At 45.4% G+C, this 14,263-nt stretch overlaps 1 protein-coding gene across 4 annotated transcripts in view; it reads left to right on the plus strand.

The window, feature by feature from the left end:
* Nucleotides 1-2,647: 2,647 nt before the first annotated feature.
* The window catches only part of LHFPL3 (LHFPL tetraspan subfamily member 3), a 261,929-nt gene continuing 250,313 nt past the window's right edge, over nt 2,648-14,263 (plus strand). For all 4 annotated transcript variants that reach the window (XM_032180570.1, XM_032180568.1, XM_032180569.1 and 1 more), the window contains exon 1: nt 2,648-3,129. In XM_032180570.1, the coding sequence (XP_032036461.1) occupies nt 2,661-3,129 (469 nt within the window). In that variant the 5' untranslated portion in view covers nt 2,648-2,660. The remainder of the gene's footprint in view (nt 3,130-14,263) is intronic.

Consider the following 14,263-nt stretch of genomic DNA (forward strand, 5'->3'; position numbering starts at 1 on the left):
TCATCAAGTAGCAACTGCCAGTGCTGTAAATCAAATGAGCAAGGACGCCTGTAGAAAAGAAAAGTAAGTGATTATGTTATTAGAAAATATATCATAGTAAACAAATACAAAAGAACCAATTAAGGATTGCACAGATAATCTTTATCTTGTCTTTTTCTAACTTTTGATTTTGAATCTTAATCAAGCTCTTCTGCATTTTTGTTTATGTTTCCATTCATCATTTACAAAAACACCAGCGCTATTCCTTCGTGTGACAGAATATTGATACCACTGGGTTAATTATGTTGGAAGGAACTTTTGAGTCCAACATAGAGGGTTGTGCCATTCAAACTCCTGGAGTAATAGATCAAGGATTCACAATTTATTATTCTCTAGAGATTAACCCTAGAAGGAGATGGGACTAGAAGAAGATGGGATTGAATTTCACAGAAATTTCTGATTCTGAGGATTCAAAGGTCTATCAAGGAACACATTTGGAGTGACTCAGGTGCCCCAAAAAATAGATACCTGGTACCACTTTACCATTTCAGATGGTAAACTGAAGAACTATTGGGTATTGTTTAGGGTTGATGTGAAATCTCTGCCTTTTTGGTGCTGGAAGCCAGAGAGGGCATCCTAGGACAACCAGAGCAGCCACGGCCTGCACACAGGATTCTTATCTCCTTTCCCACACTCCTTCTCTCAGCTTGTGGACACAGTCCTAGTCCCTTCCCCTGTTTCTGTCCTCTCCCTTTCTTGTCCAGTCTGGCTCCCATGTTGCCCTCCTCACCCAAGTCTGAGACCTGAGTCTGACTCTTCTTCCCCAACTCCTCCTCCAGTCTCAGTATTTCCACCTCCCCAGTTCCCTTGGCCCACCTGTTTCACAGAGCACCTCTTTTCTGCTCTCCTGTCTCCTTCCCAGGTCCTGCCACCCTGGTTCCAGGTTTCACCTTCTTTGTGTGCACATGCTCAGGCCAACTATCCCTAACCCACTCAACCCACACCCCCACAACTCCTTTCTTTGTGAGCTCTCAGAACTCCTCGCCCAACCCTCACTCCAACATCCATCCCTAAGCTGTTTGTCCTGGATGCCTTCAGGCTTGGACCTAATCCTTTCTACCTCTGTGCCTGATGGCCCCTTAGAGCACCAGGATATCAGGCATCCCATGGGACCCGTCCAGCTAACCCCAGCCTGGAGACAAGAGGAACAAGCACTGAAGGGAAGGACCATCCTTCCTCCTGCAGCCAGAGGCTTGAACGAGTTCAGCTACCCTCCGAAGTCAGCAGATGAGCAGTCTGGTCACACATCCTAGGAGCAAGATGAGGTGGAGTGAGGTGTAAAAAAATGCTGTGCGTTTTTTTTTTTCAAGCAGCCCATACTTTCTGCCAGTTGTCTGAGAAATCAAACTTTGTCTGAAGCGGCTGAAAAGCTGTAGCAGATGACAGGGAGGATTCCCACACGCGTCTCTCCTGCCGGGGGCTGCTCATCACTAATATTTCATCGCATGCAGCCCTCTGCCGGCTCCGGGCCCGCACAGCCGCTTCCCCACACATCCCCACCGCTCCGGCTGAGGCGCCTCTCGGGGAAGAACAATCTTCAAAGAGCTCTATATATGCGCCATCAATTATTATTATTAACTCGGGCTCAATGCACAGGTCGGGGACTGTGAATCCAAGTGTCACTGGCATATGAATGATTATTACCAGATGCTAATTGCTCATTAATATATGCTAATTACTGCTGCATGCCAAAACGTTCAAGGCGCAGCGTGCCAGGCCGATGTCGCTTGACTGGAGCTGAGCGGCTTTTCCACGCTGGTGTCACCTCACCGAGCCCCTCCAGGAGCAGCAGCCTCAGCACCGCTGCTGTTTTGGGGCGATTCCGGCCTGTTTGCACAGTGATGGTCTTCTCCAGAGCCCGCTGCTGCCTCCCCACCCCATGAGGAGGGAAGCAAGCCCAGCTGATTCCCTGCCTTTTGGCTGCTTTTACCTCAGCCTGGCAGGGGTTTGGTGTGGGGGAGAGGGGAGCACCTGCGCTGCGCAGGAGGGCACCGCTCGCCCCACCACAGCTAGAGGAGCACTTACAGCTCCACAGCTCACGCAGGAACAGCTAACAGAGGCTTAAAAGAAATAAACCAAAACCCAAAGCGGTGTGTGTGTGTGTGTGGAAGGGCGGATTAAACTTTAAATGTTGCCTGAACGCCTCCCCTGGGATACGCCACCCGGCCAGGCATCCCCAGCCGGGCGACGACCCCTGAGGGGCTGGCGGCTCCCCTCAGCTCCCCTCAGCCCTCCCGCGCCCCACGGCGGCCGCCACCTCAGCGCCTCCGCGGGGCTCTCCCACCCCGGGCGCCCCCTTCCCCGGGGCGGGAGGGCTCCGAGGGCCCCTCCGCCGCCTCAGGCGTGTCCCGCTCCGCCCCCCCCACACCCTCCCCTCCGCCGCGGGCCGCGGTTGCGCAGGGCGGCGGGGCGCCGGCGGCCCCGCGGCGGGCAGGGCGGCAGCGCGGAGCCCCGGCAGGCGGCGGCGGGCCATGTTGGCGCTGCTGCTGGCCTGAAGCCCGGCGGAGGGGCGCGACGCGTCGAGGGGAGTGAGCGGGGAGGAGGAGGAGGAGGAGAAAAGAGGAGGAGGAGGAGGAGGAGGAGGAGGAGGAGGAAGGGGAGGGGGGATCTTCTCGGCGAGGATGCCCGGAGCGGCTGCAGGGACGGCGGCGACGGGAGCGGGCTCGGCAGGAGCGGCAGCAGCGGGGATGCTCCCGGCTCAGGAGGCGGCCAAGATCTACCACACCAACTACGTGCGGAACTCGCGGGCCATCGGCGTGCTCTGGGCCATCTTCACCATCTGCTTTGCTATCGTCAACGTGGTGTGCTTCATCCAGCCCTACTGGATCGGGGACGGCGTGGACACGCCGCAGGCGGGCTACTTCGGGCTCTTCCACTACTGCATCGGCAACGGCTTCAGCCGGGAACTCACCTGCCGGGGCAGCTTCACGGACTTCTCCAGCCTGCCCTCGGGAGCCTTCAAAGCTGCCTCCTTCTTCATCGGGCTCTCGATGATGCTCATCATCGCCTGCATCGTCTGCTTCATCCTCTTCTTCTTCTGCAACACGGCCACCGTCTACAAGATCTGCGCCTGGATGCAGCTCACCTCGGGTGAGTGCGGGCAGCGGCGCCGGCCCGGGGGGGGGCTCGGCGGGGGACAGCAGGAGACCCCCCCCGGCCCCTTCCTCCGTCCCTTGGGGCTTGTGGTAGGGAGGAGATGGAGGCGAGGGGCGCCTCGGGTAGCTGAGGGGCGAGGGAGGTGGGCGAGGGATGCTGCCGGCCGGCTGGAAGGGCAGCCGAGGTCATTGGGGTTCGAGAGCTGGGCTTGGGGTCTGGGTCTCCTCCTGCCGTGCTCAAGGCTCCTGTGCCTCCGTGTGTTAGGAGCACACACCAAAAAAAATGACATCTCAGGCGCTCAGGAGGGCTCCCGACTTCATTTGACTTTCCCCATCGCATCCCGAGTCTCCCCGAGGAGAGCGCATGAGGAGGAGGAGGGAGAGCACCAGGACACCCCTTGTGCATTTCCAGCACAGCGCTCCTGAGTTAGGGAGATCTGGCCAGCTGTGGGCAGTGGGCAGGCAGAGGAGGAGAAGAGAATGGGCTCTGGAGTTGAGATACTAATAAAACCAGCTTCAGCAAGGTAGAAAAGATCAAACCTCAAATAATTTTTTGGGAAAAAAAAGTCTGGAGTCAAAGCATACCTTCTGCTCATCTTCCCGATCGGACCCTGAAATTGAGAAGTTTGGGGTTTGCTGTTAGGGAAGCAGAGCCAGATGTCTCCAAAATGGGCTCACGGGCACTTTTTCAGTCCCCCAAATTGACCTACATTCGTTGCAGTTTGTGAGCAATAATTCTTCCGAGTTCTTTGCCGAGCAGCTTCAGCATTGTTCAGTTTGCCACCTTGTCCATGAGGCTTACTGGAAATTTCTGGTTTGCGTGAAACAGCTTTATCCATTTCTCCGTGCGATGCCGTTTATATGCGTGTTCTGTGTATTTCATGCTGTTTCTGTTACTTACGTTTCTGTGCAGTTTCTTTCATTATCACTTGGGGATTGATCTGCAGTCACTTGAGATTGGTAGATTTCCCCTCAGTCCCAGCGGGACTCAGATAGGGTTCATTTTCTCTGCATTGGGATTCCTGTTTGACGTTGGTGGCTACTTCTTCTGTTCAATAACACGCATTCTGATACGGTGCTGTTAATTGTACATAGTCATGTCACTTGGCTCCAGGCAGAGCAAACTGTTTCATCTTTGCACCACTGACGTCTCATCTGCTCCATTAAGGACTTTTGCTTTCAGCTGTCTCCTCTCCTTACTGCTCCGCTGCTGAAGGGTGGCATGAATATTTACCAGTTTGGTGCATCCTCAGCCTGTTTTGTTCGTGTCCCATATTCAGCAGGACAGTGCAATTTCCAAATCTCTTATACTTACTGATATCAGGGATAACAGTGTTTTTTATTCATATGGTTCAACTGCTTTATGCCACTAGAAGGTAGATAAAAATGAATCTGATTCCTTTGCTGCATTTCTGCACAGGTGAATAATGTTTAGAAACCAGTGCATGCAGCTGACCCACGGGAGTCCAACCAGCGTACACCATCCTGCACATGTGCAGGCGTGACACTGAAGATATATTTTCAGGCAAAATAACATGGAATTCTCATCATCTCTGAAGCTAGTCTATGTGTTGTTGGCATTAAAAGTTAACAAAATGAGTTTTACATCAGAGGCAGAATCAATTTTCAGCTGCTTAACTCCAAAATTAGAATAATAGGGGAATAATTCTATAGCAAGTGATTAGTGGCCATCATTCCCAGCTTGTATCTGAATGCCCCAAAAGAACTGTAACAGCATTGCCTATTGCAAGATGCTGATTTTGTTGTTTGCTGAATGTTGTAACATAATTCATCACTTACCTGACTGTACGTTTCTGTGTTACCTCAAAAAAGTTTCCTCAAAAGGAGGGAAAGCTGTCAGAAAATCTGGGTTGGTTTGGGTTGCATCCTTTGAAGAAGGAAGCTGTGGTGATGGGACAGAAGTGTAATGTAGAGCAAAACATACAGGACAAGAGAGTTTTAATGAGTTCTGGTAGTTTTCCTGTAGGCTATATGATCTGCTTCTGTTATTATTTTATTGTTTTGAGAGTATAAGCAATGAGCAAGTAATGAACAAGGTTAAGATGCGTATCTCCCAGGTAACAATATAGTAATGTCAACCACATATGCATATAATTCTGCATAGTACAGGAGCAAAATTGAACCTGAAGTAGTAAAATAAACAAATATGTGAGTGTAGCTTTGATTTTGCTTTTTATTACAGACCTTAGTAATGTGAGTATTGTTAGATCATACAATAATACTTTGTGTAATTTAAATCTCCTTGGAAGTTCTTTTTCAACATAGGGTCATACTTGATTTAGGATTGCAAATAATAGCTCAGGATCTCAGTTCTTTAAAAGAAACATTTTGATCCCATTCTCAGTAGCATGAGTCATTATAAATCATCAGCATGATATAGCTCTTGTTTTGAAGAGGTGCTTTTAAATAAGGAAAAGGTAAGCAATATCCTGGGCACATGTATTTTGAATCAATGTCTCTATCTAATCATGTCTATAAACACGACTAAGCAGAAAAATTGTAGAACAGAAGGTGTTTTCTGTGTATATGTGAGTATTTCATACGTTAGGCTCCCTTACGCTTTTGCCATTGCTTATATTGTTGTGTTTTGTTCCATGTACTTAACGCTGTCAGGGTGTGTTTCATATTTTGAGAGCCATCATTGAAAGCCTCATTCTCCAGCCTCTAGCCTCTGCTTCTGCAGTTTCAAAATTATACATATGAATACTTGCACGTACACTTAGCTGATTTGAGCAGCTGTACAAAGAAAACCACTTAGTGAAGGTGTTAGAGATGAGGTGTTATTGCTCTTTAATACACTGCATTTAAAGTTTGCAAGGAACCTCACAAATAAAGACATTTATTGTGACTTAGTGCTATAAAAGTTAAATAAAGTACGCTTAGTTTTGTTGTGATTTTTTTTTTTTTTGTAATTAGACATTTGTCGTTACTTTTTCCTTTACTGTGATGTTACAAGTTACAGAGAAGATAAAATCATGCAAAGCTAAAGAAAGGCATAGAAATGTCCTCCGGACAAGTAGGATAAAGCCAACACACGTGCTTTCCAGTAGACACCTGAGTCCATGTGCGTAGTAAGAGAAAATTGGACAAAACAACCCAAAACACCTGTCCTGTGCCAAACCTCAGGCCTGCCCAGTCCCGTGTCTTATCTTCACAGCTACCTGTAATGTGCCCACAAAAATGCCAGTGCAGGGGAAGCTCGCTTTGGCCCATGGTACTCTCCTGGCCTCCAGCACATGGGTTCAGGGGTTTCCTGAGCCAAAGACTTGGCATTTGAAAGCTCTCGATGGAATTTCTTTATTATGACTTCATCTAGTCCCTTTCTGAATCTTGCAACCCCTGGGCTCATGTACTGGAAGAGGCTGCGAACAGTGGATCCCCAAACACCTTCCCAGTACTTCTCCTGATTAGACCTTTGTCGTCTCCCCTCCCTTACCTGTTTGTGAGACCTGACGAGTCTTTAGCTACTTTATCATTCCTTGGTCCTTAGGTTGTATCATACCTTTGATTGTCTTTGTTGCCCTTGCCTGGATCATTTCCAATCTACTATATCTTTTCAGAGGTGGTGGGACCAGAATACATGCAGCATTCAAGACAGACAAACCATCCATTTATACAATGCCATAATAATATTCTCTCTTTCGTTCTCTGTTCCTTTACCAGTAATTCCTAATTCTCACTTTTGCACTGCTAGCGAGCAGTGGGCTGATGTTTTCACAGAACTACCTATTATAACCCCAAGATCTCATTCCTGAAGTGGTAATAGTCACCTTGGAGCACATCATTTTGTGTGGTTAGGTATTTTCCCCTCAAAGAAATGACCTCATATTTATTTATCTACACGGAATTTAATTTGCCTTTTTCTTGCCTAGTCACTCAGTATTGGAAAGTCTTTCTTCAGAGTCAGCCCTTATCACAGCTACCCTGAATGAATATCAGCAGCAAACTTTGTCACCTTACTATTTACCCTGTTTTCCAGCTCATTTATAAATAAGTGAACAGCTCCCAAGTTCCAGCACAGATCCCTGCAGGACTCCACCATTGACCTCTCTCCACTCTGAAAATTGACAGTATTCTCCTACCATCTGTTTCTAATTATTTCTCCTTGCAAGGACATTTATTTTTATCCTCTGGGAGTTTCATTTTTTTAAGACCTGTGAATGACAGATTTATTGAAATCCAAGCGGACTTCGTTAACCACATTCCCACGGTATGCGTATTTTTGACTTCTTCAGAGTGCTCCAGTAGTTTGGTGAAAAGTGACTTAAAGTAGCTGTGTTGGTTCTACCTTCCTTGCTTTCCACGCTTCCCCAGATTTTCCCTGGAACTCTCTCAGAAACTGTTTTTACATTACCCAATTTCCAGTTCTTGGAGCCAAAGCAGCCATAAGAGAGAGGTTACACGCCACAGTTCCTCTAAAACATGGCATTGTTTCGGATCGGAATGAAAAGGTGAAAGTCTTCTCTGCAGCTGTGTTGTTGTTTGCCTTTATACTTGAAAGAAGTCTGCAGGACCAGGTGACTTTTATATAAGAGTCTTAAAAGGCTTGACCTTGATGCTCCCTGAGCCTTTGTTACCACTCTTTGTTGGATCTTGGTACAGAGGTGAATTGTGGAAGCCTAGAAAAATCCAATCTCATGCCAGCACACGAGCAGGGTGTCTGGTGGAGTCAGACAAGGATCTTGTTTGCAGCCCAGTGTTCCTCGCTCTCCTTACCAATTAGTTACAACAGAAACACATATTAATTGCCACTGAAATTTGCAGGTAGCACAAGAATTAGTTGTTTACTAAATTGTAGGAAGGGCAGATAATTCTGTAGACTGATTTTGATGTCACAATAAACTGGGCTTGCTTGAACAACCAATTTTTTTGATATACCACATGTGGTGTAAGACTTCTTCAAAATGCGGGTGGCAGCCAATTGATAGGAGACCATATTATAGAAAACAGTTATCTGGAAGAGAAATTAGGGGCTGTGGTAGATGACTCTCTGAGTAGAGACTCTCACTGCAGTGCTGCACTTAAGAAATCCAATGTAGTTCCTAAATATGTATGCCAGAAAAAAGGGATTTCAGTTGCCCGCAGTGGTGCCATGCACACTCTGTCCAGTCTAACACCTGTCAAGATTCCCTTTCAAGTGTAAGGCTGAAAAGGTTTCAGGACTGATTTAAGTGAATGAAAGAAGAACAGCTAAAGGGATGAATTTTCTTGCTATTCAAAAGAAGATTAAAAATTGACAGATTACGGTGTATGGAGACCTACAGGGGGAGATTTCAAGCAGTGCAGTGTTCCTTAACTTCACAAATGCTTTATTTGGGAGCTGAAGTTACGCAAATTTGCATTATCCATGAGGTATATACCTTTGTAACTTAAAGTTTCATTTGTTAATTACCTTTACAGTGGTTTCTTTGCCACTTGAGTCATTAAATAAAACTGGATGCCTTTTTCTAAGAGATACAGCCTAACCTACCAGAAGCAGAGGACTTTGTAAGGCAGAGCAAGACTGAGGTCTTCTTAATGTTCATTTGGGCTTATTCTACACCCCAGGCTGATCAGTGGTCCTTAACCACTGTTCCTGCCCACTCTTCCCCCTGTGGTGCTCCCCTGCTGCAAAGGGAGAGGTGTGTAGAAAGCCTAAGGGTGAGGAAAGCAAGTCCAGGAGCACCCAGCAAGTTCTGAGCTGGGTTTTGGCACTGGTGTTGACCCACCAGGTGAGCTGAGGTTATTCAGTGGTGTGTGAGCAACAGTGGATGTCCGACCTTCGGCATAAAATTCTGGTAGAAGATACTGAAGGTTGAAGATGAAGAGTTGAAGGTTGGATTGGGAAATTGTGGGTGAGATGAGAGATGTGGCTGTGCAGCTGTCCCAGTTTCATTACATGGATGCATTTTCACGTATTCTATGCTTCAGCTATAAAAATAGAGGTAAAAGGTGTGTTCTGTGAACAGGAGAACTGAGGGAGAAGTGCTTTGCCTCAGTGTCCCCTCTGCATCCTGAACAGACCTTTCTTTCCCCAAATACCCTGTATCCACAGCATCACCTGTTTTCTCCTACATCCCTGCCTCCAGGAGCATCAGTTCCCTTTCGGAAGTTGAACCCACAGACGCCTCACAGGCTCTTCATCTCTGTTCTTTACAAGGACTCAGCAGTGTTACAGTTGGCTGAAAGCTGTTTGTGCGTTGCTTTCGTGCCCTCAAGTTGCTGCCTGGTTTTGTTAAACTCTCCCCATCTTTCTGCTGGTGGGAATTCGGGATCCTTTCTGCTCTGTCCTGGTACCAGCTTTGTCACAAAACTTGCAAAAGTTTAGCGTCTTGGAGATATCTGCCATCAGTCAGATGTGGTCATCAGGCTGAAAATCACACAGCTTTGATCCTGTAGGGAACCTGAGTAAAATGTATCATCTAAGAAGTGTATATCATTTATTTGTATGAGGGATTTGAGAATTTGATAGCAAAACTGGATTTCGAAGGATAAAGGTGTTTTGGGATTGGAGAAGAGATGTTTTTTGTTTTACAGGGTAATAAAAATTTCAGCATCTTATAACTCTCCCAATTGCCTTTTATGAATATCCTGGGGGTTGTGGTCCACTGTTTGAGAAACACTAAGATAACAGAATAGTAAGATATAAAAGGAAAAGCATGAAGTTAGCCAGGCAGTTTGAGGACAAATTCCATTTCATTGGGAAAAAAAAAAAAATGTGTAGGAGGGGAGAAAGAAACTGGGGGAGAATTTAAAAGAGGAGAATCTGGTGAGCAGAGAACTTGAATACTGTTGAGAAACACAAATGGAAGTGGGGTTTTGGAAAGCAGCTGGCGCTGGCCCAGCTCTACTTCCTTGCAACCCAAGGGGCTTCACTGGCATGGGGCTGCTGCTGAGTTCTCTCCAAAATTCCTTCCAAAAGTTTAATGAAGAAAATTGCTATATAGAACAACGAAGCAAGGACAAGGAGAAACACACGGATATTATCAGTAGTAGAAGACATGGGATAAAAATAAGGCTAGATTTTCGAACACTGAGGTTATTTTACCTTTTGAGAAGTGAACCTTTCTAGCGCTGTGGTATAAACAGCATTAGCTTTGATCTTGCAAACATAAAGACAGCAAACATATCAGGACAGAAAATCTGTGGCGTGATCAGGCAGTGTGGGCTCAATATTTGAAAACTAACAAGATCCAGCTGTGAGGAATGGCAGGGTCACAGCAGTGAGGCATCACAGAGGAAAAAATGAAAACATTTTTGCTCAGAAATGGTGAAATGAAAAAAAGACACGGACAAGCCTAGAGCCTGAAAAGTCTGCAGAATTCGATAATATCAGTTGCTATCAGCATTGTTAAAAACGCGGTGGCAGCATGACAGAGTGGATAGCTAGAATATGCATTACTGTGTGGAGCAGTGAGCAAATCCCAATTACTAAGAGAGAATTATGGCTGGAATCCTTAAGAAGGGGAATATAATAGACTTTAAGATCTATCTCCTCCAAGAATGATATTATCCATCTTCACGTCAGTGTTCAGAGATGCAGAAGACTCGAAACAAGCTGGCCTTAGAACGAGAAGGTCAGACATACCGGGGGAAGAGGTTCCTTTATTTTCTCCTTGAGAAGCCAGATGCAAATTCATGAATTTCATTGATTTTAAAAGGTAGCTGATGGCCTCTGTGGAGAGCCTCTTTGACACAAGCACATCATGTGCTATTTCAGAGAGTATTATTCAATCAAGTAATTGAAACTGCATCAGAAGGAGAGAGCTACAGAATAAACGGTTTTAAATAAATTATTACAAACTCTTGATGAGATGTCACACATCCATTCCCCTTTCCTTATTTTCATGGTTATCTTTCAGAAAGAAAAAGTTTATAGGGAAGAAAGATAGACATGCTGTACTTGCAAGGTCAAATATAAATATTCCGAGGTGAAACGTTGAGAAGATGCTGCTCGTGAAACCTTGGGAGATTTTTTGTTTCCCACTACAAGTCAAAAGCCACGTGCCTTACTTGCAGAAGTTCACTGAAAAAGGCCAGTAATCTCGGGGAGTAACACGGCCAGAGCGTGCCTTGTATTGCCAGGCTACACTGTTACTGCAGCCTTGGTCTTACAGTACTTTGTCACAAGCTTTGTGTGCAGAAGGGTGAAGAAAATCAAGCAAGGTCTCAAGATCAGGAAGATTTCTGCAGGAAGGGAGGGGGGCAGGCTGGCAGCAGCGTATTTTCCTCCTGTCTGACCTCCTGCCTCTTCCTCTGCAGTAAGAGGCACCTGGAGTGCCTGCAGCAAAGCGAGCGCGTCCTGAGCTCCTTTTGTAACACAGAGTCCCCTGATGTGGGCAAGAGGAAGCTTGGAGAGGGTTGTTTTGCAGCAGCCCGGATGACAGCTTGAGTGTGAAGCAGCTACACATGCTCTTGCTGGCCTCTTGGAGATTAATGTGTTTCAAAGCTAAGCTCAGGCTGTTCAGTATCAAGCCATCTCCTCACCTCGCTGGAGCCCAACAGAGGGATGCAGTGGCTGTGTCCGTACCCATGAGTGAAGCAAGTCCAGAACCAGCCCCTGCTGCAGCATCAGCTGGCGCAATGTCCATGTATTACCATTTTTTCCCTTCTAAAACTGGGTCACCCAACTGAAACTGCCTCTTGGGAACCGTTCTTGGCACATCCTACCTTGCAAACTGTGCCCTGGCAATTTTTTGGAAGAGTGGTAGTTGGAACAGACTAAAATTGTTCCTGTGGCACATGCTGTGGGACAATTCTAACAATTTAATACCATAGACAATTGAGTTTTGATGCCTGAGAATGTTCCCTGGCACCGCTTAATTTATCTGTATAAACATAACCAGTGTGCAGCAGAGCCTCAAAATGAGGATCTCAAGAATTATCTGTGCAGGAAACTTAAGGTGGCATGGGATTTATTCCTTCAATTTAAGTCAATTTGTACCTGCAGCTCGGTGCCGTAGTATTCATTTGTGATTTTTATTGTTTAAATTAATAATAAAAATCTGTGGATGAAAAATTTGCATGAAGTCTAGTTAGCTTTGAAACTAGACTTAATAACGTCCCTGAAAAAGAAAGATGCTTGTAAGCTTTGTAGGAGGAAAAAGCTATTAAAAATGCTGTAGAAAAAGCCACAAAAGTGTTTGACGTAGAGATAGTGGGAAAACGTGGCCCATGAGCATAAAACCCATCAATGGATCTTCTTTCTGATCTACATGTATATACCCTATGCTTCAAAATCAGATTTTCCCTAGGTACCTTCAGCTTGGTTAATACCTCTTTGAACGTCATATGGTAAAACTGTTACCCATTGAGTTTTTCCTTGAGAGACACTCAATGCAGCTTCCCAAACAGATAATTCAAAATTTTAAGATTAATTCCATGAGAGAAGTATTAGACTTTCCATGACAATAAAATTATTCATCCTTGTAGCTTTATGTTCCTCTACAGAAAGTTAATTACCACTTGGTTGCTGTGTCTTTGTATTTAGCCTTCCTAGTACCGGTGCAGTAATAGGAGAACGTTAGTAAAAAATAATCTTGAAATTGCAATTCATGGTCATTATACAAGAAAAATATAGTGGTGGAGTTTTGGGTTTTGTTTTTTGGTATTAGGCATCTAGAAGTTTTGCTCTAGATCTGCCTTCCTCTGTGTATGGATAGAGAATACAAAGATAAAAGTGGAGAAATCAAACCTAGACTTTTTACTTGGGTATAATGGTTGTTGGGCTTGTTATGCACATTTTGATAGTTAATAAAAATTGTATAACCTGGGCTGTTCAAAAATGCTGTATGCCCTGTTTCTAACTAAAGCCATCTTTTCTTTCTTTGCGTTTACCTAGGCAGTGGCATCGTGCAGCATAGCAGTGCTGCGCCTTATTCAGTTGCCTAAATGGGAGCTGAACACTTTTAGAAACCTGGCTACTGATGACTATCTGGCTTCAAAATAACACATCAAATCCCCCTTTAAATATAAATCCAAATACATTGATGATTTACCAGCCACAATCACTTGCATTTAATGCATGTCAGGCATTTTGTGTGTGATCAGCTTCTTCAGTCAGTGTGGCACCATCAGCTGGCTTCATCAACAGAGGTTTCCAAGCTGATGCTTCTCCCCTTGTTCAGCACATGCCCGTGTGGTTCTGTGCAAGGGCAGGCTGGAATACCCCGCAGAAGGGATTTGCCAGCCTTGAGGAGTGAGGAGACAGTAGTGGCATGGGCACACAAATGCAGAGGACAGGCCGTGCAGCTGGGGATGAACAAAAATGAGTGAAGAGAGGACCTGAGTATATCGATACACCCAAAGGATAACAGTCAGATGCCAATGTAACACAGCTGTGAAGAGAGCATACGTTATCCTGAGATGGATCTCATCCCGTATTTCCAGCCGATTTAGGGCAATGTTAGCATAACTGTGTGAGGTACCGTGATAGCGCGTACGGGATTCCGGTCGCCCGTGTCCAATTCTGTTTGAAATGGCAAGAGCTGCTACAAGGAGAGCAGGGTGGTTAGGAGAACAGTGACATTTCTAGGAAGGAGAAAGCTAGGAAAACTTGCTGCATTTATTGTAGAAGGAGAAATGTTGAGAAGATGCCATGTCTCCTGTCTGAAAATATATCAGAGGGCTAATAAACAAGAGGAAGGGAAAAGGACAATTTAAGCCAGTGTTTTTCAGTTTGATTTGATTTGTGGATTCCTAAACTTTTTCCAAAGATAATACTGCATACCCTATAGCATTGTCAGAGCAAATTACATCCTGTTAGGTCTGCTTTGCTTCATTACCACTACATTTTAAAAATCTCTTAGAAGTAGTTTATGCACCCCTCCTGAGTCCATGGACCGTAGATTGAAAACTAATGATTTTAAACCTGTGGCTAACGGTGGGACAAGAACAAATGGATATAACTTGGTTATAAATCACTTCAGCCTGGAAATTAAAAGGAAGTCTCTAATTAGTAGAGCAGCAAGGTTCTGCAACAACTTTCTTAAGGGAGTAGATTTGGCAAAATACTGAGCTGTACCCTGGAAACAGATGAGTGTGTGGAAGAGATTACAGGATGAGATGTTTGTAGCAGTGTGCCTTCTTCCTCCGTTTCCCATTTCTCGGAACTAATTAATCTGGGTGAA

This window comes from Aythya fuligula, chromosome 1 (assembly GCF_009819795.1).
Source record: "Aythya fuligula isolate bAytFul2 chromosome 1, bAytFul2.pri, whole genome shotgun sequence".
NCBI classification, from domain to species: domain Eukaryota; kingdom Metazoa; phylum Chordata; class Aves; order Anseriformes; family Anatidae; genus Aythya; species Aythya fuligula.